The following is a 27,709-nucleotide window of genomic DNA, read 5'->3' on the forward strand; positions in this document are numbered from 1 at the left end:
TATTCATGTGCAGTTGTCCAGTAGTCAAATATTTAAGTGGGCTTGGAACTCAAGAAAAGGCCTGGAGTGGAGAGTCAGAGAAGTCCTCTTGTGGAAGTGAAAACTCTCGGGGAGAGTATGTAGTAGGAGAACCCTGGGGAACAATGACCTTTAAAGCAATAAACTATAGTGATTAGAAGCACAGGCTTTGGATCCAAACAGTCTATTATTTGCAGCATGACCTCAGGCAACTTATTTTACTTCCCTTTCCACATCTGTAAAATGAACATACAGAACAGTGCTTGTTATTTTTAGTTTCATTAAGGGATCTGTGGATACGAGGAGCCCAAGAAGGTGGAGGAGGAGAAGGAGGAGGTCCAAGATGCATTGAGAAAAGAGAATTTCAATGAGGCCAATAATGTCAAATCTTGCCAATAGGTCTGTGAAGATGTCCATCTTTCAGCAATTGGTGGCTTCTACCAAGAGCAATTTCCACGGGCTGGGATGGAGAGCCAGACTGCAAAGATTTGAAGAGTGTGAAGTGTGAAGAAGTCAACACTGAATTCATCCCTCCCACCTTTCACCACACCTGTCTCTCCCACTAAACGCTTCTTTTACAAGCAGTGAGTAGGGTTCTTACTTCCTTTCCAACCAATTCCAACCGCCAATAGGATATGTTGAACCAGGCTACTTTTAACTCCTCCACATATGTGCCTTCAAGGCTATCGGCGGTTGATAAGCGTAACCGATGATACAAGGGCCTACAGACTTCCTAACTGGTGTAGACTGGTCAAGACACTGTCCTGGTTCCTATCCCTCCAAAACGCACTTCAGAAGAGTGCCATTATCATCATGACCACAAGGTGGGGCCTCTCCTCCAGCTCCGGAACTTCAGGTCACGACCCCGGAAGCACATTCTCCTCCTTATCCCTAGCGGAGATGGCCGCGGTAGCGGCGGCGGCTGCAGCACGAGGGGTTCTGTTGCCAGCTGCGAGGCAGAGGTTGTGGCGTTTCGCTGACAGGCTTTTGGTCGGAGGCGCCGCCGGGCGAGTGAGTTTCTCGCTAGTTGTCGCGACGCTGCCCGGGACCGGGACGGTGTCCAGTGGGGGAGGTGGCGGCGCCCCCTTTATGTGCACGAGCTGGGTTTGGGAAGTCTGATCGGTCAGCCTGACCCGCGCGGCTGAGTTGAGTCGCGGGCTCCCGGCCTGTGGCTGGTGGCTCTGGGCGTTATCGACGCGACACGCGGAGTCCTAGGCTGTATGGAGCCTCTAAACTCTGACTCGGGCTGGGCTATTTTTGGTAAACCGCTGCGTGTGACCTACTAATGACATGTGAGGCGACCCTGGTCACCGCCCCCACCTTCTCCGTCCAGTTTCTGAGGAGTCATTATAAGGAGTGTATGTGGACCACTAAAAGCACGATGGTTGCAAATTGGGGAAATTAATAAATGAAGTAGCTACCGCCCCGGAGTTTTTGTGTTTTTCTTTTTTCTTTCTTTCTTTCTTTCTTTTTTTTTTTTTTTGCTTAAGCTGCTTCATTTTCAGCTCGTGAATGGGCTTTCTTGCGAACCCCGGGTTAGCGAAAGTAAAATTTTGTCTGTATGTGCATTTTTATACTGAAAGAGCCCATAGCCTTCTTCAAGGAATGTGGGACCTTAACCATTGTATGAAGGAAAAGAAAATTGCTAATTGTCCACAGTAAACAAATCGTCAGCCAAGGAGTAATCTTGAGCACCTGCCCTTCTTCCTTTCCTCACTTTTTGTATTTTTTCAAAACTTCTTGTTTTTCTTGAACAACAAAACCCAAGTTTCATGTCTATGTCGTGTGTTTGTGTTTTTATGTTTTTCCTCTCCCTTACGTGTTTTTATTTTTTTCCTGATTCATATAATGAATGTGAAATGTTTCTAGGAGAGACATTGAAATAAAGCCACTATTTCTTTGGATAATGATAACAACTTCTTTTGTTTCCTGAGGGACACAGTTTATAGTCCTTTTGCTGCCTTTGGGAGAGTGGTTGGTTAAGTAAAGTTCTTAGGCCAGTCAAATGGGTGGCTCCTAATGGAATCGAAGTTAAGGAGGAAAGATTACTTTCTCGAAATAGTCCCTTTGAGACAGATTTGGTTTTCTAATCAGTATTTGATACCAGGATAGTAATGTGTCACCTTCTTCCTCCCAGTTGTATTTTGGAGGAAACAGATCGAGAAGTACACAGGCAGCTACACAAGTTGTTCTGAATGTTCCTGAAACACGAGTAACATGTTTAGAAAATGGACTCAGAGTGGCCTCTGAAGATTCTGGGCTCTCGACATGCACGGTAAGTGACTCAAGGAAACTTCTCTGCTTGAATGAATCTTTATAAAGAGAGAGCAAATTGTTCTTTTAAATCTTGAACTCTTCTAGGATTTTTTTGGCTGGTGTTTGAAAAATGGGGACAGTTATTTGGCTTTGACAGGTGTCTCTGAGTTGAGAACCTTTCTTCCAGTGATTCTTCCATACCCAGTGTATGTGTGCCCTGTTTCAGTGTTTCTATCTCATTTTGTAACTTCTTATATTAAAATAATAAAGGATATGTTTGCTGGACTACTCTGTGCCAGATGTCTACATATATTACCTTATTTGATCTTTAAAACATTTTCCTGTGTGGTAGACATCGTCACACCTATTTTACAGTGGAGGAACCACATTCGGAGGAGTTAAATGATTTTGTCCGTGGTCACACAGTTAGTGTGTGATAGGGCCAAGATTTGAATCTAGGTTTTCTGACAAACTCTGATATTCTTTATATGACAGTTGTTTCTTGGCTGTAGCAACAAGTCTAACTGAGAATCTGGATCCTGAGTGAAGCAGGCAAGATGTTTATAGCACTCAGCAGTACCTGATGACCAAAATTTTTAAATGTCTTAGATAGTCCATACAAATGAACTATTAATTCACTCAGTTCAAGTAAACCTTTTAGTATTAAGATTGAAAAGTATTTGTCAGGAAGAGGGAAGAAACCCCTCTCTCCTTCCCAAAAAGGAAGTGATGTTTTATTGAATTGTTCCTTGATTGTGTTAAGGTTGGACTGTGGATTGATGCTGGAAGTCGATATGAAGATGAGAAGAATAATGGAACAGCTCACTTTCTGGAACATATGGCTTTCAAGGCAAGTTTTACAATTCATTTTCTTTAAGAGGCAGTAAACTCAAAATCTCACTCTTTAAAGACAAAGAGAACCACTCCTCAGTAGTATGGCATGCTTCATTTTAATTAAAAAAATTTTTTTCTGAACAGTTAACTAAAATAATTATTGGTAGTTGCTTTGTAAAGTTGGAACAATGTTTTTCTTGGGAAGTAAGGGTCATCTGAATGTATATACCATTTCTGAAGCCTTAGAAACCAAATTTGGACTTATGTGTGAAACTGACAGACTTATGTCCTCCTTATTACTAGTTAAGTGTTTGGAACAGATGACCAGTAAAATAATGCATTTTGTTTTCCTCTTTTATTTCAGGGCACCAAAAAGAGATCCCAGTTAGATCTAGAGCTTGAGATTGAAAACATGGGTGCTCATCTCAATGCCTATACCTCCAGAGAGCAAACTGTATATTATGCCAAAGCATTCTCGAAAGATTTGCCCAGAGGTATTGTTATTTATGCTACAGTTGTATAATTTTCACCAGGGATTCAGAAATAATATAGCACCATTTTATTATGTCTGTTGTGAAAGTGAGCCCCATTATTATGAACCAAACTCTGGGGACGGGGCTGCTGTTTTTATATATTCTTTAAATATGACAAATAATGTCTAGTAACACAGGCTTGAAGATTTGTGTAAGTAGAGTCTAGCCTTAGCTCAAACTTACTTCCTCCAGAACCATACCTGTGTAGTAAAACATTTTTAATAGTTTTTATTTCTTGTTTGGTCCTGAGCAAAATAAGCAAATATTTATTTGTAAGGTTATTGACAGTTGTTTTAACTAGTAATAAAATAGGTATTTTATTTTTACTTTGTAGAATTGAAAATCATTTTGACAACATAGCATAGTTTGTAGAGTGTTTTGACTTTCTTAAAGGAATATTACACAAAACATTTTACCACTGTAAACATTTAGCAATTTTAGTACTAACTGGTGAAATTATTGAGCTTTAAGTTCTTTTATTTTAGTTTAGTTAACTTCCTTTCTTTAACATTTTGGATTTCTAATAGGCTTTCATTAATAATGTTTGAATAACACTTTACTCAAGTACTTTTATATATATTGTCTCATTTAATCAGCATAGTAGCCCTCTGATAAATGCAGGGTAGGGGTCTTCATTTTGTAGTTGTGCAAATTGAGGCCCAGAGTCTAGAACACAAGTTACTAGATGACAGAATGAGAATGAGCAATGGGGAGCTGATGCTTAATTTGTACAGAATTTTAATAAGGTTGATTGTAAATGTTTGGAAATGGATTGAGGTGATAGCACATTATTGTGGGTGTAATTAACAGTGACTTGCACACTGTATTCTTTATATCTATCCATTAAACATCTATATCTATTTTATAAACATTTGAGAGTAAGTTGTATATACCATGTTTCTTGAATACTTAATACTTCCATGTAGATTTCCTAAGAATGAGGATATTCACTTATGTAATTGCTGTAAGTACAGTTGTCAAATTTAAGAAATTTTACATTGATATAAAGTTCGCAGGCTGTGTTTTGTTTTTTCATAAGTCCTATTAATTTTTAAGCAGTTTTATTTACACACCATACAATCTATCCAAGATGTACAATCAGTGACTTTTATTTATTTGTTTATTTTATTTTATTTTTTTACATGGGCAGGCACCGGGAATTGAACCCAGGTCCTCTGGCATCGCAGACAAGCATTCCTGCCTGCTGAGCCACCATGGCCCGCCCAATCAGTGACTTTTAGTATAATCATAGAGTTGTGCTTTCATTATCACAATTAATTTTAGAACATTTTCTCTGCTTCAGAAAGAAAAACCTACATCACATATACCCCCCCTATTGTTGAAATTTAGCATTGGTCTAGTACCTTTGTTAGAATTGATGAAAGAATATTATACTATTATTGTTAACTATAGTCTGCAGTTTGCATTAGGCTTATTTTTTCCCCATATATCATCTGTTCTAGTTTGCTAGCTGTTGGAATGCAATATACCAGAAATGGAATGACTTTTAAAAGGGGGAATTTAATGAGTTGCTAGTTTACAGTTCTAAGGCCAAGAAAATGTCCCAATTAAAACAAGTCTATAGAAATGCCCAATCTAAGACATCTAGGGAAAGATGCGTTGGTTCAAGAAGGCTGATGATATTTAGGGTTTCTCTCTCGTTTGGAAAGGCACATGGTAAATACAGTCACAGTTTCTCTCTTGGCTGGGAAGGCACATGGTGAGCAAGGTGTCACCTGCTACTTTCCCTCCTGGCTTCATGTTTCATGAAGCTCCCTGGGAGGCATTTTCCTTCTTCATCTCCGAAGGTCATTGGCTGTGGGCTCTCTGCTTCTCATGGCTATGTCATTCTTCTCTAATCTCTCTGAATTTCCTTCATTCACCAAAATGTTTCCTGTTTTATAGGACTCTAGAAACTTATCAAGACCCACCCAGATGGGTGGAGACATGCCACCTAATCCAGTTTAGCAACCACTCTTGATTAAATTACATCTCCAGGGAGATGATCTGATTATATTTTCAAACATATAGTATTGAATAGGGATTGTTCTGCCTTTAAGAAATGGAATTTTGATAAAACATGGCTTTTCTAGGGGACATACATCCTTTCAAACCAGCACACCATCCTTTTATTAACACCTTATAAGTGACATGTATTTGTTCTAGTTAATGAAAGAACATTCTTATGTTTGTGCTACTAACCACCTCCATTGTCCACTGTAGGATTCTCTATGTTATACAGTCCAATGTTTCCTCCTCTAGCTTTCCTTCTAGTGACATATACGAACTGAGCTTCCCATTTCAACCACAATCAAATGTAATATTCAGCACTGTTAATTACACTCACAGTAATGTGCTCCTATCACCTCAATCCATTTCCAGACATTTACAATCAACCTTATTAAAATTCTGTACAAATTCAGCATCCGCTCCCCATTGTTCATCCTCATTCTATCATCTAGTAACTTGTGTTCTAGATATTAACTCCAAGAGTTTGCTCATATTTAATTCATGTTAGTGAGATCATATAATATCTTTTGTGCCTGGCTTATTTCACTCAAGAAAATGTCCTCAGGATTCATCCCCGTTGTCACATGCAACAGGACTTCATTTTTCTGACTGCTAAGTAATATTCCATCATATGTATCTACCACATTTTGTTTATCATTCAGCAGTTGATGAACATTTGGGTTGTGTCCATCTCTTTTGGCAATTGTGAATAATGCTGCTGTTTGCGTCAATGTGCAAATGTCTGTGTCCCTGTTTTCACTTTTTCTGAGTATACCCCTAGTAGCGGGATTGCTGGATCATATGGCAGTTCTAATTGAGCTTCCTGAAGTACTTCCACACTGTATTCCATGGCGGCTATACAATTTTACATTCCCACCAGCAGTGAATAAGTGCTCCTATTTCTCCACGTCCTCTCCAACACTTGTAGTTTTTTGTTTGTTTGATAGTAGCCGTTCTGTAAGTGTGAAATTGTGGTTTTGATTTGTATTTCCCGCATAGCTGGTGATGTTGAACGTCATTACGTGTGTTTTTTAGCTATTTATATTTTCTTTTTGGGAAACTGTCAATCCAAGTCTTTTGTCTATTTTTTAATTGGGTTGTTTGTCTTTTTATTGTTCAGTTATAGGATTTCTTTATATTTTCTGTGTATTCAACCTTTATTGGATATGTGATTTCTAAAGATTTCCTCCTGAGTTGGCTGCCTCTTCACCTTTTTGACAAGGTCAAACTTTGTTCTTTTGCAGTGCTGATGTGGCTTTACAGTTACATAGGAATTTCAGGAACAGTTTTTCCATTTTTGCAAAAAAAAAAATCCACTGGTATTTTTTTTCTTTGCCTGTTCTCTTTTATTAGGTCCTGCTCAGAATCACATATTGCTTTTCTTTTCCTTTTTTTTTATTGTGAAATATGAATAGAAAAAGTAATAAATTTCAAAGTACATTTTAACAAGTAGTTTTAAAACAAATTTCTAAATGGTATAGGTTAAGGTTCTACCATTTCAGATGTTTCCTTCTAGCTGCTCTAAGACTAGAGACTAAAAAGAAGTATCAATATAATTATTTAGTAGATGTACTCATTTATAAATTTGTTATATATTCTCTGAATCAATTCCACCTTCTCCTTTGAAACTTCTCCCACTCTTTAAGGATGTTTGGGCCATGGCCATTCTAATTGCTTCGTGCTACAAAGAGGTGTCAGCATTATGGAGTAGGGCGATGCAACTGGTTGATGCTCTTGGAGTGACTGGTAACTCTGGGTTTCAGGGCTTATCTGGCCTAGGAACCATCTGGAAGTTACAGGTTTCTGAAAAATGAACTTGGAGTATGAAACTTCTGTAGAGTCTCAGATAGAGCCCTCGGTATTATTCAGGGTTTTCAGAAATACTGTTGGTTGGGGCTTGGCATAGCATGGCAATTAGCAATATCTAACTGAAGTTTGCATAAGAGTAACCTCTAGAATAATCTCTTGACTCTATTTGAAATTTCTTAGCCACTGTTATCTTGTTTTGTTATGTTTCTCTTCCCCCTTTTTGTCAGGTGGGTGTTGTCGATCCCATGGGGCAGGGCTAGGCTCATCCCTGGAAGTCATGTCCCACATTGCCAAGGAGACTTTCTTCCCTGGACATCCTGTACCACGCAGTGGGGAGGGTAATGATTTTACCTGCAGAATTAGACTTAGAGAGTGAGAGGCCATATCAGAGCAACAGAAGAGGTTCTCTGGAAGTAACTCTTAGGCATTACTATAGGTTGGTTTAGCTTCTCTGTTACAGGCAAAGGTTGCATAAGAACAAGCTTTAAGATCAAGGGCTTTGCCTATTAACTTGAGAGTCCCTAATGTTTGAGACAGAGTATCAGGGATTTCCTAGATGGGAAAGTTTAATAGTTCCATATTTTTTCACCAGTCGCTCAAGGAACTTTGCCAGTACTTTTTTTGGGGGGTGCATGGTCCAGGAATCAAACCCATGGCAGTACTTTTTAATTACTGGCCTAACATACTTTGGAATGTATCTCAGCTTTAATTTAAACTATACAGAATTACAGGACCTCGTTCCTAGCTCTAGGTTCCATGTATTTATGTTATTTAACTGTACTGACCAGTCAGGTTAGATTAGATTGTGTGCTACAGAAAATTTAGATTTTGGACGAAATAAACCTGTCTTCCTTTGGTTTCATACTGTAGGCGAAGTCCTGCTTTCCATTCTGTCGAATATATTCCCAATAATGAGATTGCCTAATAATATGGAGACCCTATATTTAGCCTCCTATGGATCCATTATATTATGCTCCAAAGGGCTGTCCATTCTTCTACCCTACCAACATTTTCTCTAGCCCTTGAATCTTTCTGTATGTTTATTTGTTTTGAATCTGCAGATTTGTTGAGATATATTCTATCCCAAATAAACAATCATGTTTCACATATTTTATCCCAAATAAAAAATCGTGTTCCACAGTATCCTCACTTAGTTGTACAATCATCACTCTCAATTTTAGACAGTTTTCATTTTTCCAAAGAGAAAAATAACAGACACACCCACACCAAAGAAAAAATCCAAAACTCCCCTTAATTCTTGTCAATTCCTCCAGTTATTTACTGTTCTGGGACTAGTGATGTATTCCTGTTTTATATAGACCATATAGCATGCTTAAGTAATTTTTCCCATATATCCTGCAATTATTAACATTTCGTACAAGTGTCATACTTCTGAAGTAGTTATGCAAGAGCTTATTTATATTTGTAGTGGTAATTGGTGAGGTGCATAGATCTAAACAACCTGTTTCAGTCATATTCACTTTCAATATGGCAATGTTACTCATAAACCCCATGAACTACCATGACCTCTATCCATACCCCTACTTTTATGTTCATTCTTGGAACTAATCTGTACATATTAGTTAACTGTTCCCCTTCTCTAACTCCTATCTATCTCTTGGTGTCCAATTTTCTACGTTTTAAGACTCTGAGTTTAAATTTTCTAAGGGGTTCATATTAGTGAAATCGTACAGTATCTCTCCTTTTGTGTCTGGCTTATTTCACTCAACGTTATGTCCTCAGGATTCATCCATGCTGTCATATGCTTTGTGGCTTCATTTATTCTTACTGCTACATAATATTCCATTGCATGTATATGCCATATTTTGTTTATTCACTCATCTGTTGATAGACATTTGGATTGTTTCCATCTTTTGTCAGTTGTGAATAATGCCGCAATGAACATCTGAGTGCAAATGTCTGTGTCACTGCTTTCAGCACTTTTGGGTATATACTAAGTACTGAAACTGGCAGATCAGCGCAACTTGATTTTTGGTTTTTTTGAGGAACCACCAAACTGTCTTCCACAGAGCCTGTACCATTCACTGTACATTCCCACCAACAGTGAGTGAGTGTTCCGGTTTCTCCTTATCCTCTCTAACCTTTGTAGTTTTCTGTTTGTTTGATAGCAGCCATTCTTATGAGGTGAATCTCATTGTACTTTTGATCTGCATTTCCATTATTTCTAACTAAGATAATCCTTAGTCATCCGGTTTTAGATCTTCTTTGATTTCTTTTGCAGTGTTTTGTAGTTTTCTGTGACCAGGTCTCTAACAACTCTGGTTAAGCTTATTCCTAGATACTTGATTTTTTTAGTTGCTATTTTGAATGGATTTTGCCTTAATTGTCTTCTCAGTTAGGTCATTACTTGTATATAGAAACATTACAGTTCTGTGCACATTAATCTCGTATCTTGCCACTTTGCTGAATTTGTTTATTAGCTTAAGTAGTTTTGTTGTAGATTTCTCAGGATTTTCCAAGCATAGGATCATGTCATCTGCAAAAAATGAAAAGTTTACTTCTTCCTTTCCTAATTAGATGCCTTTTATTCCTTTATGCTGCCTGATCACTCTAGCTAAAAACTTCTAGTACAATTTTAAATAATAGCAGTGATAATGGGTATCCTTGTCTTGTTCCCCATCTTAGGGGAATGTTTTCAATCTCTTACCATTGGGTATGATGCTGGCTATGGGTTTTCATATATGCCCTTTATGATATTGTGGACATTTCCTTCGATTCCTACCTTTTGAAGTGTTTTTATCATAAAAGAATACTGAACTTTCTTGTGCTTTTTCAGCATCAGTTGATATGACCTTGTGATTTTCCTTTTTGATTTGTTGATGTGCTCTATTACATTGATTGATTTTCTTATGTTGAACATTCCCTTGCATTCCTGGTATAAACCCCACTTGGTCGTGATGTCTAATTCTTTTAACGTATCATTGGATTCGATTTGCTAGTATTTTGTTGAAAATTTTTTTCCTTTATGTTCATTAGGAAGATTGGTCTGTAGTTTTCATTTCTTGTAGTGTCTTTATCCGTTTTTTGGTATTAGAAATATTAGCTTCATAAAATGAGTTTGTATAGCATTCCTTTTTCCTCCATTTTTCGGAAGAGTTTGGGCTCCTCCAGTGTCTTCTTGATACCCTTTATGTCTATTATGAATGTCCTTGATCAGTTGTTCCAAATTTTCCCCTCTGTTGTTTTAATGTGATGATTTGACTAGGCCATATCTGCCTGAATTTTCACATGCTTTGTGATTTTCTGTTATGTTTGGGACATTTATCTTGGTGAAGTTATTTTGCAAGATGATTTCCTTGACTCATCTAGATTTTGTACTTTGCTTGGGTTTGCCTTAAGGTCCTGTTTTGCACTTTGTCAGTATTTATTCAGCAGTTCAAGGCCCAGATCTCTTGGAGGGGATGTACTTCTACTTGAGGCTTACCAACAGATGGCACTCTTTAGCCACCTCTTCCCCTTAGCCCCCCCCTTCCCCAGCTGCGATGGTGCTAAGCAGAATGGCCTGGGGTGAGGCAGTTATTCGCTGCGTCCCTCAGGATGGTTGATCTTGGCACCAGCGGGGCGGCTGGGGCGGCTGTTTTGTACTGTCCTGCAGCTGTTCTCACGCCTGGTCGAGTGGCTTTTCGTGGCACCAGTGATGTGGCTGGTCCCAGTAGGCGGAGCGGGGCTTCTCATTCCCTTGAGGAACCAGTCTCTGGGTTTGGGAAGCTTACATTTCTGTGTGGGATCTTGGTCATTCCACCATTTCATACTGGTGTAGGATGTGTGTCAGCTCACTGACGTCCTCCAAACAGTTGTTCCATACAGTTCTTATCTATTTACTGGCTGCCTAGAGGACAAACTAAATTCTGCTCCTCACTACACCACCATCCTACCCTGTCTCTTCTCAGATAAAGAATTCTTCCTTGGCACTTTTTCGCTTTCAACACTTTAAATATATCACCTTATAGCCTTCTTACTTCCGTGGTCTTTGGTGAGAAATCACTTTTTATTGAGACTCCCTTTTACCTTACACAGTGCTTCTCTTACAGCTTCACTCTCTATTATTGGCATTTGATAATCTGTTTATAGTATATCTTGGTGTGTATCTTTGGAGATTTAATCTCTTTGAAGTTCATTGAGATTCTTGGATTTGTATGTTTATGATTTTCATTAAATTTTTAAGTTTTCAGCCATTATTTCCTCTCATATTCTTTCTGTCCCTTTCTTTTCCTTCTGGATTCCCATAATCTGTATATTTGTATGCTTAATAGTATCCTACAGACCTCTCAAGCGATGCTTTACTTTTCTTCTTTCTTTTTCCTTTCTGTCCCTCAGTTGTCTTCAAATTCACTGATTCTTTCTTCTGTCAGCTTCAGTCTACTGTTGAACCCTCTTCAGAATTTTTCTATTACTGTAGTCTGCAGTTCTGTTTGGTTCCTTTTCCTTTCTCTTTACTGATATTCTCTTTTTGTTTCATTTTCATTTTCCTAATGTTCTTTAGTTCTTCGTGTTTTTTGATAGCTCCTTGATCATATTTAGCACCCTTTTTAAAAAGCACTTGTTCTGTCCCAGCTCTGGTGTCTCTCATTGATTGATGTAGGGCTTTATTCTCCTACTTTTTCATGAACCGTCATTTCCTGTGTTTATGTTTTGTTGCAACCTGGACGTTTTCATATCTTAATGTTATTTCTGAAATGTAGACACTGAGACATCTGTTCTTTCAGCTTTTATCCAGCTGATGTGTAGCAATTTTCTTTGCATGCCAGGAGCTAACAACAAAAAATAGAATGTAAAAAAAAAACCCACCTTTCTCAGACCTTGCAGATTAGCCTCTGTGAATGCTTTCCTTGAGCTGAAAATTTATGGTCTTCATAGGTCTTTTCTGTGTATGCATGCATCTTGTATTAGGCATGATTGGTGACCTCAGGAATTTCCCTGTTTATAAGGATTTCAAATGCCTCTTTTTCCCTAGGTTCCAGTGTTTCTTCATAGTCCCAGGCACTGGACTGTGCCAGCAAACTTTTGTCCACATAGCTGTGATTTTCTGTTCTAATGGGTTCTATAACACAGCTCTCTCAGCTGCCCTTTACATACAGGACAAGTTCTGGTGTGGTGAGCCTGCACTGAGTTTTCTGGTTCAGTCCTTCAGGCTGACACAGACATACATGTTCTCAGTATGTGCACAGAGGTTGCTGTACTCCCTCTGAAACCAGGACCAGGGACATGCATTGGGAGTATGGGTTGGCTCTGTGTAAAGCCAGTGAGAGGGGCCAGCAAGGGCATGACGTGGTCCTACCATTTTTAAGTTGCCTTTTCCTTGCTTCACTATTTGCCCTGTTACTGAAATCCTTTAAATATTTTCTGGAGCTTTGAGGAGGATGGTTCTGCCAGCTCTTGTTGGTTACTTAAAGCTTCACTGAGGATATGGAGCCCTGCAGTGGCTCATTCCTTTATCTATATGACTTGAACTCCTCTAATGGTTTGAAATTGTCTGTTTTAACCTGGACTTTTTGATATGTTACTGCATTATCTCTTGAATTTAGACTCTGAGGCATCTGTTGCTTAAGCCTGTACTGAGCTATGGTTATGTCAGAGATTTCTTTGAATGTCAGGAGCTAAGGGGAAAAATAGGAAAAACAAAAACACTTTTCCCAGCCTTTGCAGATTAGCCTATTGTTATTTGTCCTAAAAATGAGTTTAGACAAGTATCTGAGGCAAAAGCATAAGGACTTGGTCTTTTTGTGATGTGTTTTGGCCTGGACATTTGCCTGTGGCTGTAGGAATTCCCTGTTTACACAGATAGGAATGTCCTCATTCTCCTAGGAAATAGTGTTTCCTTAAGGTTCTGGATGCTTCAGTATATGTCCAGATTTGACACGCCTTTGTTCCATGCAGCTGATATTTGTTTCTTTTATGGTACTCTATATGAGAGCTCTGTAAGCCACTTCTAGGTGCAAGCCATGCTCTGGGACAGCAATTCACTTGTGACCTGTTTTAGTGCTTCAGGCTGCCGCTAGGCAGAGTGTTACAGACATGAATTACCCTTGTACGTGCCTGAAGGTTACTATGCTCCCTCAGGAATTGTGACCAGGGACTGACATTGGGAGTGCCTGAACCAGGGAGGTGATGGGGTTAGGAAGGGTACCATTAAGTTTTCCAAGCACTTTTACTTTATTTTTCTTCATTCAGTGCTTGCCCTGTTGCTGTAATCCTTTAGATATTTTTTGGAGCACCGAGCAATATATATGCCAGTTCTTGGTGGAGCATCTCACTTCACCCTCTTGATTAGGCGGGGCCCCAACAATCCTTTTTGAAGGACTGTTCAAAGAGTCCTACCCTTTCCATTATTTACCCAAAGAACTACAAGGAAGGATAAAAAGAGGAATAGAGAAAGGAAGGGTGAAGGCAAAAGTCCTTTTCCCCCCCATCTTTTGGCTTAAAAGGACCAGCTCCTGCTGCTGGGAGTGGAAAAGCAGACTGTGCACCTTGAGTAATTTGAAGATGGAAGTGCTCCTTGAAACAGTTCTCATTTTGGGATTTGCTTGAGTTTTTATCCCCTCAGCTGTGTGAAGAGCCTAGTATATTCAGATGGTTAGTGATCTTCAGACTATTATGATTGTATATCCTCAACATATGAATATTTATAAACTACACGTATTACTGTACTAACATCTACAATCTTAATTACATATTAAAAACAAATATAGAAAGATCATATTAAAACATAAATTCAGATAAAACTTTTGTATAAACATTTGATTCCTTCATTAGTTTTTCTTAGAGGTCATTCCCCCCACCCCCACCCCCAGGAGTCACTTTTAATCCTTTAATAGTCATATGTATCTCTTTTAGAGTTCCTATCTTCTTTAAAAGTTAATTGCTCCAGGCTTTGCTCATGTTAAAAGTTTTACCAACATTGACTAGATGGACGGAAATAGGCACTGGGATTAAGTGGGAAGGATGTTTGTAGTTTCCTTGAGAAGACTAGTTTTATAAGCAGTTCATTGATGGATTATTTTAGATTATGATGATCCTTTGCTTCTTAATAAAGAAGTCTCATTGCTGTTGCAACATAGATAGTAAATGCTTGGGTGATATGGAACCTCTGTATTTACCTAACTTTTCTAACATGGCTAATAGTCTACTTTAATTTTCATACAGAATAATCTACATTTATATGCAGATTTCTATGGCAGTTTGAACAGGTTCAAATGTAGAGTCACTTACAAAGTGATGTGTGTGGAGGTTTCTGCCAAATTTAGTTTTCCCCAAACTCTTTTGGACCAGAGCGGTTTATACTTTACATTAAAAAATTTTTAATTGTCTTTTTAGATAAGTCAAATGTATAGGAAAATTTGTTTTTCCCCAGTTTAATCATTTACTCAGTATTGATGGACATTATCATGACTTCTGGTGCTAGTTTAATGGATTTCAGTAGTAGGAGTTAAGATTATTTAGTCTTTCTTCTTATGTTTTATTTTCAATTAGCTGTAGAAATTCTTGCTGACATTATACAAAACAGTACATTGGGAGAAGCAGAGATTGAACGTGAGCGTGGAGTAATCCTCAGAGAGATGCAGGAAGTTGAAACCAATTTACAAGAAGTCGTTTTTGATTATCTTCATGCGACAGCTTATCAAAATACTGCACTTGGACGGACAATTTTGGGACCAACCGAAAATATCAAGTAGGTAAAACCAGTTCTGAGTGTTTTTTTTTTTTGAGTTGGGAAAATTAACATTCAAAGATTATGTTTCAAAAAGTAATTTTCCCCCTGATAGTCTGAATGAGATTGCAGTTAGCTCTATTTTATCCCCATATAACTCCCAGATGTCTGGGCTCATAATAGCTTCTAGAATAAACAAGCAATGGTGTCAAATCTTTTTCCTTGATGTGAAAGAGTTGAACTTCTTTGATACTTGTTGCGTATATCCTATGGCATTTAATGCTTAAGATCCAATTTGATTTCAGATCTATTATGTGTAGTTCTATACTTTCTCGTTTCCTTTTAAAATTGCTTTACTTATTCTATTTATAGATCTATAAATCGTAAAGACTTAGTGGATTATATAACTACACATTATAAGGGGCCAAGAATAGTTCTTGCTGCTGCTGGAGGTTAGTCAATTTAAATTTCTATAAATGTTTTAAATATACTTGTTAGAGTTATTCTCCATTTAAATCTTAACAGCTTGATTAAGGAGATGTCTTATGGCTCTTTATTTACAGAGAAAATTGTTGAAGTATATTGTGTAAGGGGAATGTGGAACACTGGAACCAGACTTTCCCTCTATCTTCTCTTTAGAAGGTTTCAGTTACAGAAAAAACTTATGAATCTTCCAATACATAAGTGTACATACATAGTGGAAGTCACTTGCAAGGAAAGGATAAATGAGTGAACTGGGAGAAATTATGGGGGTTAGTGCCCTAGATGTTAAGATCTCTTGAGATTTAAAAATGATTTCTTGAGAACCAACTTCATTCTTGTTCATGTGTGGAATGGATATGTTGTTCTTTCATTTTTTTGTTTATGCATTTATTCAATAAAGCTATTAATTGCTGAAAAGGGGACCTACTTAGGAAGCCATGAGAATATATAAGGGGAATCTGAACAAGCAATGGGCACCAGGAGAAGCTTCCCTAGGGGAGGTGTTTGAAACCAGTATGAAAGAAAATTCATATCAAATACTGCCAGATGTACCGGCAGTATGAATTTAAGCAAATAGTACATTTTAGTTGGTTCCAGTTTTCTTGTTTCTTTCTCTGTCTTAATATTGGAGCAAAGGGAAGATAAGTGGAGTGTTCTTTTGTGTCCTTATTGTAAATTTTTCTCTTTTGAAATTACAATAAAAAATTAAAATTCTGGTTTTACCGGATAGACTTCGGAAGTTGATTACTTGGAGTTTTGGAAGATGGTGATGAGAGTTAACTATATCAAACATGTTATCCTTTGTGGCTCTTGGCTAAATCACGTTACATTTGTTTGGTAGGCATTGCGCTTTGAAATTCCCTTGAGTGACTATGCCGTTTCTGTTAATGGCTAGTATTGACTGAGGGTTAAGCATTTGAAACTGCACTGGGAAGGGTAAGGGACTGTTGGTTCCATTGGGCATCAACAACCATGCTGTCAGGTCTCTGCCATTGTTGGCACATGTACACAATGGGTTTTATCATAGTTCATGGGTTTTAAGATATATATTTTCACATTTCGATATTGTTGAAATTGGGATGTCTTAAATAGTAACTTGATGGCATATCATAGGTTAATTAGCAGTGCTTTGTCTTACTGGTACATAAATGATAAATCCTTCTCGTTTTGGATGGAGTAAGTAGAGGTGGTGTTGAAACAGGATTTAATACCTAGTATGTCTAACTAGGAAGGCTGGTTAGTGATGATGATAAAACAATTTAAGGTATTGTGTCAGGTGCTTCCTGACAGTGTGACTGTACACATTCATGTTATCATTCTCTGTTTCTGTCATCCTTATACCACCATGGTACTCATACTGTCTCATCACCATCTGGCTCTCCTTTAGTGGTACTGAAGACAACCTAACAGTTTTATGCTGTCTTGTTTTACACCACAGATTTGCTTGGAAAATATGGATGTACACTGGGCTTTTATATTCTACTAGAATGTTTCAATTAAAGAAATCTTGGGGCAGATATCTTTTAAAGCACTTGAAAATAAATACCTGAATCGTTTTGTAAGTTTATGTTTGTGTTCAAGAATTCTTCTCGAGCTGAATCTATTGGTTCCTGAGTTTGGATAGTATGGGATATAGAATAAGTAATTACTAAATTTTGTATAGCAAGTAGGCTTGAATAACTACAGATTTATTCAGAAATTTAGTTGAAACTATTCTGTTCCTGAGTTTGGATGGCAAGAACTAAGCTTATTTACATATCTAACTTTAGTAAAATGAGATACAGCTTATATTTGTATTGTTTTCTACTTTTTAAAAATTAATGCACAGAATGGTGGCTCAGTGGCAGAATTCTTGCCTGCCATGCTGGAGACCCGGGTTGAATTCCCAAAGCCTGTCCATGCAAAAAAAAAAAAAGAAAGAAAAAACGATATAAATATATACACATACATACATATACATATATACACACATATATATATATATGCAGAGATTGAATGTGAGTGTGGAGTAAATTTTATATATATGTATATTTATATATATATAAATTCACAGAAAATTAACTTTTTGGCTAGTTTGTACTCTCAGACTTAGTAACTTAGTACTCTCAGACTTAGTAACTTAGTACAGCATGATTTTGTATGGAAAGTAGTGTTTTCAAGCTGTCTTATTATCCTTAGCTGTGAATACATTGGTATGTTGATAAAAACTGTTGATTATATGGAAAGCCATGTAACCCCAAGCAAATGTGTGCTGTGTAATATTCATGTGTAACTTACACCGCATTATGTCATCTAGAATTTGTTGTGAATTAAAGTACTGGCAATTAGTTGTCTGATGTAGATTGTTATTAAATTAATGTTTAATATTTTCTTTCAATTTAGGAGTTTCCCATGATGAACTACTTGAGTTAGCAAAGTTTCATTTTGGTGACTCCTTGTCCACACAGAAGGGAGAAATGCCAGCTCTGCCTCCCTGCAAATTCACAGGAAGTGAGGTAGGGCAGCCTTCCTAAATTTGTATTTATTCTTTGGGTTTCTTGTATTTACCAAAACGAGTGTACAAAATATGCATATTTCTAATAGGAATAAAATGGAAGGAATTTTTTTTGGCTTAAACTAAAACAGTAAAAGGGAATAGGGGATAGTAAAAGGAAATTTTATTTAGCCATCTATTTTATTTCTCTTTCCTAAGAAAGCAAGGCTTAATGGGCAGTTTTAATTTTGTCTCTCTGTGCTTTTCTTTTCTATGCCCATTTATATATTCTAAGGTAGAAAAATAATCCTTTAATTTTGATGGCCATTTACATCGGATTTACTCTAAGTTCTGCTGTTAGAGCCAGAACTTGCAGGGAAAATGTTGCTTGTCACTAGAAGAGGCTTAGATGGTTTGCCACAATAGGGACGTGCTTATAGTAGTATCCTGGATTAAGGCCTGATTATTGGCAGCTGTATAGAACTATAGCATTGGCAGTACAAAGATCAACCTGTGATGTCAATATTTGTTTAAATGTAGAGAGAAAAATTCAGATTGACAAAAGACTATTGCTACTAGTGAAATAATGCAACTGTTTGGTGCATTCACCTTCTGATGGCTAAGTTTGTAGTACTTTAGTTGAAGATATTTGGGTGAAAGTCTCTTTTCCCCTAATTTATGTAGTTGTTTTAGATTAAACTATGCAGTGTAACACAAGCCTAATAGTTGAAAAGCAAAGTAGAGTCATCATGAACATTTTAACTTTGCAGTTGTGACTGGTTAATTTGTTCCTTTCTTCTTAAGCATATTGTAAATGGTTATCTTAATTAGATCCGTGTGAGGGATGATAAGATGCCTTTGGCACACCTTGCTATTGCTGTTGAAGCTGTTGGTTGGGCACATCCAGATACAATCTCTCTCATGGTTGCAAATACACTGATTGGCAACTGGGATCGCTCTCTTGGGGGAGGAATGGTAAGTTTAAATGGTAATTTAAAAAGTAATTTTCCATTATCACGTTTTCCAAATACAAATACTTGGTAAGAATTTTACTTTTAAAAAATGACATGGCGCTCTGTACCATGAATTTTGACTTTTAAAACATAAACTGACTCTGGATTGGATCCTGTGCTAGCAAATTTTTTTTGTCATAAAACTTATTAGTGGGATAATCAGCAGAATTTGAATAATTAGTACTATATGGATGCTAACCTGATTTTTTATAATGTACTGAGGTTTGGTAAGAAAATGAACTTGTTTTCCAGGAACTGCACACTAAAATATTAGGGGTAAAGGCGCCTATCTTGCAACTTATTCTCAGCAGTTAAAAAAAATAGGTATAAAGAAAACAAAGGAAATGTGTTAAAAGGTAACCGTTAGGTAATTTAGATAAATTATTTCAAAATAAAGTGTACACACATTTCATATAAATAGCCTAGGTTCATGTATAGTAGTATTTGAAATCTCTCAGCATAAATAGCCAAAAGCCTAAAAACTAACTAAAAAGTTACTTCATTAATTACAAGGATTCATTCATTGCTTTTACATTATGAATTTCTGTGAGGATGTCAGTGAGATAATACTTATTGACTTGTAACTTTGAGATGTTGCTTGCTGGACAAAATTTTGGAAATTCGGTCTCTTAGGATATTCTGTGTTTGGCACATATCTCTTTTTTCTGTTGTTTTGGACACATGTACATACTGCTCTCTTGGACTATTTTTTTCCCTTACAGAATTTATCCAGCAAGCTGGCCCAGCTCACCTGTCATGGCAATCTCTGCCATAGCTTCCAGTCTTTCAATACTTCATACACAGATACAGGATTGTGGGGGCTCTATATGGTTTGTGAACCAGCCACAGTTGCAGACATGTTACATGTTGTTCAGAAAGAATGGTGAGAAAATAGCTTTGAGTAATTTATATCTTGCCTAGGATTCATCTTTAAGGCTAATTTCTTCTCTACATTGTTAATGGTGATGTTTTGCTCCCTAATCAAGTGGTTTGCCATTCTTTTAAAGATCACCTTTGTTTCTAGTCAAATCTTAATTGTCTAATAATGGATGGGAGCAAATAGGCAGATTTATGGTTGCACCTGCTTCTTCAGTAAGATCTGCATGTGTGGAAGAGTATCATGATGGGAATATCGGTAATTATTTCCTTTTACCCCATGTATTTGTTACTCTTCTTTCCCACACTCTTAGCAAGTGATTTCCTTTAGGAAATCCTCAAATGCTGCTCTGCAGACAAATGATCTAGAAAGAGGGGTCTCTTGTTTAGGAAGGTCTGTAACTTAGATATTTCTTCAAAGCCTCATCTTGTAAAGCTAATTCATACTGTAGGAACTTTATAATCTCTCAGAAGCAATTAGATCAGATTAGATCAAATGGTTAAATGTCAACTAGAAGTTATTTAGAAAATAAAAGTAATCAGACTTGGAAAGCCCGTGTTATGAAAGTAAATCTGAAGTTACCATTGCTAAGAGAAAAATACAGTGTTTTAATCAAAACTATTATCTTAAGTCAGTAGTTAGAGGCAAGGAAGCTCCTTGGAAAATTTAGCTTTGTGTTCCTTTTCTCCACCATTCTTAAATGGCTGTATCTCTCTATATTTGTCAACTGTTTAAGTTAGCCTTAACTGAATTCTTTTGAAAAATCACTGATCCTCTTGACTCACATTCCCTAGCACAGTCAGACCTTAACAGATGGGGACTTGTCGTACCTCAAAATTATACCATTTCTAAAAATGAGGTCAGGCTGTTTTTATACAACATTGAGAACCTTTGCTTAATAGCAATTAGATAAACTTTTATCATTTTTGAGAAGTTAATACCAAGGGAAAGTACAAAAACCAGTAATATGCTAGTATTCTATATTGATAACCTTTAAGAAGTCATAATACATTGTGGTATAATATGTAGACTGTAGCATCCCATCTCTTAGGTCACTAACGCATAAAACATATTTTCCAACTACTCAATAGCATCCATTTTTCCAAATATTTTTTAGGATGCGACTCTGTACAAGTGTTACTGAAAATGAAGTTGCACGAGCCAAAAATCTTCTGAAAACAAACATGTTGTTACAACTCGATGGTAAGAATTAAAAGCATAGTTTTATTTTCATATGGTTGATCTATATTTCAATGGTACTTTTTCCTTCTCTTTTAAATAGGTTCTACTCCAATTTGTGAAGATATTGGTAGGCAAATGTTATGCTATAATAGAAGAATTCCCATCCCTGAGCTTGAAGCAAGAATTGATGTAAGTAGTCCTTAGATATCAAGTCTCATGTAAAAGCTTCTTGACGTAAGAATCCTTATTATAAAGGCTGAAAATAAGATTTCTAAATCATGCTTTAGTTTTTTAAAAGCTCTTAGTATCTTCCCTATTTCAGGCTATAGATGCTGAGATAATTCGAGAAGTATGCACCAAATATATTTATGATAAGAATCCAGCTCTTGCTGCTATTGGTAAGCCTGGCTCCTTTTCTCCTAATTAAAAAAGCTTGGCCAAGTAACTTTTCTTTTTAATTCATAGTTTTAAACTATCTTCTTTTAATCCTTAGGTCCCATTGAGCAACTACCATCTTTTAACCAGATTCGTGGTAACATGCATTGGCTTTGTGATTAAAATGCTCTTGGTCACAATATTTTGAATATACATTATTTGTAAAGCGAACAGAGACCTGCATGGTTAAGCTGTCAATCCACAAAGTAAAAATAAACATGAACATGTATATTTGGAAATTTGAATGAAATACTTCCTCAAGATTGCAAAGGATAAGACTAATGTGAATGTTATATAATGGTTGATGTTTGTGCTCACAGAAATTATGATGGACGCAACATGCTTTCAAATTATAAATTTTAAGAATGAAAATTTGTACAATATTTTCAGTTTTATTATAAAAATGCACACACAACAAAGATTGTCATTTCTTGCCTCTACTTGCATTCAGTACTTGCTCTTGAGCAGCTTTCTTTGCTTTTACCATTTCGACGAGTTCCTAGGAAGGGAGAAACGTATTACTTAAATGAAGCTTTCAGAATTTGCAAATAAATGTTTCTGGTATCTAAATAAATATGTAAAAAATTCAAATTGGAGGAATATAGGTAAAATATTACTGAAAACATTGAGTTCACTAATTTCCAGACCTAGAGATTTCCTTTTAGGACAAAAGAGTAACCACCATCACTACTTGAACATAAAACATGTGTTCAATAACAGAAATAATAAAAATGCCAACTACAACAAAAGTTACAATTTAAGTAATAATATAAACTCTAAAAATATTATAGAACCTTGTATCGTTTCATGCAATCCTTCTTTGTCCTGCCAGGCACTGTTTCTGCTATTTTTTCCCATCTTTCAGGCGTATTTACTGGATATGTTTTCAAAGCTTGTTCCAAAAGCTTCTGTTCTTCTGTTGTCCAAGGAATGGAATCTGTGTACGGCCCTATTTAAGAAAAAATTTTGAGATATGTATAGACCTCTAAGTAATAATGAGAGAGGGGGAAAACGCTAAGATATAACTCATATCCAAAAAAAAAAAAAAAAAAACACCTCAAAGGCTTTCTCAAAGGCTTTTTCAACATGGAATGATTAGCAGGTTATCTGCTTAACAGCTTAATATTATACTCACCAGATTTTTAAAAAAAAATCATTTTTCAAATTTATGGTACAGTTTGTGGGGCTCAGAAGCACAATCATTAGGATTTCTAATCTAATTCCTTAAAAAAGAGGAAAAAAAGAGCTTCTAACAGTTAAAATTCCTGGCTGGGTGAGACCATGTGTCACATGGAAACAAGTCCCACACAAGAAGGGGCTTGGAACTAACTGTATACTAGTATGTGATTGTTGTATGATAATTTGTAGAGAGCATAAAGGAAGAGCAGACTGAGCCCCTTTAGAACTGCCATCCAGTGTTTGAAACTTCCCCTCTGCCTCGCCCAGATAAATAAGGCACCCTGATTTCGGCAACCACTGGATGATTTTTTTTTTTCCCTCTATAGAACATTCTAAGTCTCTTTTTATATTTTCAAACTGAAATTTTGGGATCATAAACCAGACCAAGAATCCAGGTAAAACTGGGACTGTTACACACAGACAGGTTATAATGTAGAGTCAACTATCAGTTCATCTAAGACATGTATTTGGAACTGTGATATAGAAAGCATATCTAAGCTTAGATTGATTTTGGGAAACAGCTTTGGTGACTTACAAACGCATGAAATCCCTCTAAAGTATCAGAGTAGTTTTTTTCAAATTTTTATCAGAAACTCGAAGAAAAATGTCACATCCCCAAACAATTCATACATATACATGAAGGAAAGTTTCGTAAATAATAACTATATCATATAAGATGTTCTCTGATACATTTTATTCACTGCTCACCAAACTGAACTCATGGCCACTTAAAAAACATTGATTCAGTGTAATCAAATTGACAAGATCATTTTTAACTTTATTTTGAAATAATTTGAAATGATTTCAGACTTAAAGAAAAAGGATATATAAATTCCTGTATATTCTATCTAGATTCCCATTTGTGAACATTTTGCCATATTTGCTTATTCTCTCTTTATATATACAGAAGTAGTATTTCTTTTGAACCATCTGAGAATAAGTAGTAAACATGATGCCTTTTTACCCATAAAAGTTTGGTATGTTTTCCTTAAAAGCAAGGATATTTTCTTACATAATTTCTTACTGCATTTTTCAAAATCAGGAAATTAAGCTTCAAAAAATACATGCACTAATCTACAGACAATTCAAATCTATATAAATTCGCATTACACCAGTTATCCCAATAATATCCCTTTAACACTGACTTGTAAAATCTAACAAAAAAAACAAAAAAACACCCACCAAAACCCCTCCTCTAATAGCAGATGAAATGGTAGAACTGCAATTTTTTTATTACTGGGGTTGAAGTAAATCTATGACTTCTGAAAAAGCTTGCTTTACATCTTCCAGTCTCCTAAACATTTTAATTCCATTCTGATTATAGACCGTACACACTGAATTCCATTCTGATTACAGACCCTACACACTGGATATCTTCAAGTAACCTGCATATATTTCTAGCATTTTCTACTACAGAAAAGAAAATTTACCTTCAAATCTTTCAGAAGGTACAGCATTGTCTGCTTGAGGCACCACTCCATGTTCTTTTCTAAATTTATCAAAAGCTTTTTTGTTTATGTCATCTTTTTGATGAGGGTCTGAAAATGAAAAATTTTAATACATTTTACATCCTTGTCTACTCTTTCATTAAATTGCATAGATTACTTTTTAAAACATGCACTCAAGGTAATAAAGACATTGCTTTCTCAAAACTAATAACTGACCAAGTTTTTGGAGACTCTTTGCTTTGCCAATAACATCTTTGGCAGTTCTCTTGACTCCAGAAGAAGAGTGTATGTTCATGTAGTTGGCAATAACTTCCCATCTACAGCAGCCAATAATGTTTTAAAAAACAAAAACAATAACAAAAAAATCAGAACGACCTCTTTACTTTTACTGTTAAAAGGGACAACTGTAGCATCTAGAGAATTAACTCCAAATTGGTGGCCCAATTATGGTACTACTTAAATTACTACTGCCTGAACTATTTTTTGTTTTTCATATGTTTAAACCATCTCTATATAATCTTGATTAAATTTGTAAAAACCACATGGATTCTGTTTTCAAATTAACAAATAAAATCAAACAATTATGTATACTACCATTTTAATATCTTCTATTTTCCTTAAGAAAAGAGAAATCATTTTGTAAACAGCCTTATTTCCACTTCTATAGAATGAGGGAGGCTGGATCTCGAAGGTTTCTTTGAGTACTAAATTCAAAATGGAAATAATCCTAGCTTTGAAGTTTGAGTTAGGGAACAATGAAGGATTAGGTGAAAGAAACTACAGAACACGAAACCTAATGTCTAGAACAAGCCATGCCAGAAGAAGCCAATATTTCAAAATTTATCTCTCATGACCTTTAATTTCTTTAGAAGTTGATGAATCGTCTATGTGTGTATGTCACTAATTTATAAGACTAGCAAATTCAAAATGGACTTTGCCTTTCACACTTTCCACTGTGGCACAGAACTTAGTAGAAGGTAGTCTACCAAGTATATCTCTGGAATTACCAGCTATAACCAATGCTACTATGTGGGTAGTATTTGTCTACACTATCCTCAGACTCCAGTATGTGTTAAAGAGACACATAGTTAAAACCAGTACCTTGAATTCGTTCCAGCAGGGAAGAGGTTCACAGCTTTAATCAGTAACTGTAGATCATCTTCGGACCAATTTTTACTGCCATTTCCACCTCCGCCAATTGATTTCTCAGCATTTCTAGAAGCTTGTCGCATACGAGCCTCAGCCTCTTCTTTCTCTTTTTTAATTTGCTCATTTATTTCTTCTATCTACACAAATATCACAGGTAAGTCAGGGACTTAAAAGCATCTTGCTACTCTAAACTCCCTTCCTGGCTGGCGCTGTGTGGTACTCTCAGTATTACCTTTTCTCTGACCCTAGACCTGTTCCAGACCAAAACCAGCGTAAGCTTTTCACTTTGGCTTTTCTTCATTCTGGCTTCCAGTCTTCACAGCTCTGTTGGAGGAATCAAGAACCATTCATGGCCAGAGATGCCCTGTATTTATGTCATGCAGCTTCTATTTGCCTTGGACACTACTTGGCAAGCCTACTGTCAACTAGGCCATTTCAAACCTGTCATATCTACCCTTTCAGTAGATAATCTCAACTTTTCTCTGCAAAAAGGGAAAGGGACAGTAAAGTACATTTTATTGTCAAGTTTTGCTCTTTACATTTTATCTTCCAGTCTACTTTCAAATATGCAGTGACATCTACTAAAAATAGAAGACTTTTACTTGACTCTGTAGCTTCTGTCAGTTGCTCACTGGAGTCATCTTTGACTCATTTCTCCCCCACAATCCCTTAACTTGATACAATCAGTTATCAAGTCTCAATGATTCTAACTCTGACAAAGTTTCTTTTGGATCCCCACTGCCACCTTCATAGTCCAGGTTCTTACAACTTGTACCTGTCTAATGCATCCTGCTTACAAATGCCAGCCTAATAGTAGTGTTGACCCTCTGCTACTCAAAAGATCTACATTAATGGAAACTGGTGACCATGATATTAAAAATCCTCTTTAATTCAGTTCTACTTTTCTTAGCCAACTTCCTCGCCTAGTTTTCCCTGTAACTTTCTACTTCTATATCTATCTATAATTTATGCTGTTTCCCTGAGCTGGAATGTGCTCCCCTTTTCTTCATTTAACACTCCATCCTTTAAGGCCAGTTAAAACCCTTCAATGAGTCTTCATAACCACTTGAACTGGAACTGGCACTTCTTGGTCTAACCTATAGCATTTACTATAGGTGCTCCATCTTCTGGTCCTTAAGCCTTTTCTCTTCAGCATGACTTTTCATGAACTCCTCTGTGTCAACAATACCATTAGGAAGTTCTCCAAAAGCACCCAGGTATATAGTAAGTACTAAAAACTGCTGAACTGAATTGATTTTCTAGGCCTACTTCCTCATCTGTAAAATAAGATTTGTAGACTAGAAAGAACAAAGATTTGTTTCTAAATGTTTTTAATCCTATGAAAATGCTCAAGGAATAAACACTAATTTTTTCAAATGATTTTGTAAAAACTGACAAAATGTGCTAGGTATAAATCAAACACTACACATGCAATTACACAGTAAATCCAACTTATTTCAACAGTAGCATTTACCCTGTGTAAAGCATGGTGGGAGGGATGAGAAACACAGGAATAAGACACTCTTTGCACTTAGTAGCTAAATATTAGTTGGGGAGTGAAGTAAAAGCAATAGGAGAATTATATGCTAAAAAGGGATGTGTTTGTCCATTACCTGTTTTTCCAGAGCAGCCTTTCCTACTTCTTTTGTAGATGATGTGAGTGTTTCATTCAAGCACTGTAAGCTAAAGAAAAGCAAAGAGTTGAAAATTCATCCTAAACAAAACAGAGGACTTCATTAAGCAGTTTCATAGGTATACCTTGCTAGTTCAAGCCGATCACAAAGTTTTTCCACTTCTTCCATCATTTTTACCCGCTCTGCCTCATTGTCAGAAAAGTGATTCCAGGTCTAGAAGCACAAACATTTTCATCTTATATCTACTGATACTCAAGAATACATTCATAAACACAATTACCAATCACAAATTTTCAAAGAGGTTCTTGAGGTGAAATGAAATGATCATCAATAACCCAGGCTACTTGTGAAACTCTATCCAATCAGCAACCAATAAAAGGAATTGCCAAGATGGCAGGGAAGCAAAATAAAAAAGGATGATACAGAAGATCTTTGCATATTATGTCAGGATGATTCCTTGGAGAACCACTAAAGGATCAAAAATCTGTATGATCATTCAAATTAAAATTCTTTTATTAAGTTGGTTCTATCCAGTGCTATACTATAAAATCTTAAAATTTTAAATTAGGAAAGATAATGTAATGTGTTAAGCAAGAGGAGGTATTAGCATTCTCTATGCAGTGTTCCATGCAAGAAACCCATGTACATATAAACCCACATGCTTCTCTATTTTCTCCAGCATACAATTAATACCCAATATGCAAAAG

General features: G+C 36.5%; 2 protein-coding genes across 3 annotated transcripts in view; one reads left to right on the forward strand and one right to left on the reverse strand.

Moving 5' to 3' along the window:
* Positions 1–672: 672 nt before the first annotated feature.
* On the forward strand, positions 673–21,831 carry PMPCB (peptidase, mitochondrial processing subunit beta). Its single transcript, XM_077158242.1, has 13 exons — positions 673–1,029; positions 2,156–2,293; positions 3,038–3,124; positions 3,473–3,602; positions 14,952–15,150; positions 15,502–15,581; positions 17,995–18,107; positions 18,917–19,060; positions 19,821–19,981; positions 21,093–21,178; positions 21,258–21,346; positions 21,480–21,555; positions 21,651–21,831. The coding sequence occupies exons 1-13, from the start codon at positions 688–690 to the stop codon at positions 21,713–21,715; spliced, it is 1,710 nt and encodes a 569-aa protein (XP_077014357.1). The 5' UTR covers positions 673–687; the 3' UTR covers positions 21,716–21,831.
* Positions 21,832–21,963: 132 nt separating this feature from the next.
* The window catches only part of DNAJC2 (DnaJ heat shock protein family (Hsp40) member C2), a 29,010-nt gene continuing 23,264 nt past the window's right edge, over positions 21,964–27,709 (reverse strand). For both annotated transcript variants that reach the window (XM_077158131.1, XM_077158056.1), the window contains exons 11-17: positions 27,127–27,215; positions 26,982–27,051; positions 25,321–25,505; positions 24,436–24,536; positions 24,202–24,309; positions 22,387–22,541; positions 21,964–22,091 (exon numbers count right to left, since the gene is read on the reverse strand). In XM_077158131.1, coding sequence (XP_077014246.1) covers positions 22,017–22,091; positions 22,387–22,541; positions 24,202–24,309; positions 24,436–24,536; positions 25,321–25,505; positions 26,982–27,051; positions 27,127–27,215 — 783 coding nt within the window. In that variant the 3' untranslated portion in view covers positions 21,964–22,016. The remainder of the gene's footprint in view (positions 22,092–22,386; positions 22,542–24,201; positions 24,310–24,435; positions 24,537–25,320; positions 25,506–26,981; positions 27,052–27,126; positions 27,216–27,709) is intronic.

This window comes from Tamandua tetradactyla, chromosome 1 (genome assembly GCF_023851605.1).
Source record: "Tamandua tetradactyla isolate mTamTet1 chromosome 1, mTamTet1.pri, whole genome shotgun sequence".
Lineage (NCBI taxonomy): Eukaryota > Metazoa > Chordata > Mammalia > Pilosa > Myrmecophagidae > Tamandua > Tamandua tetradactyla.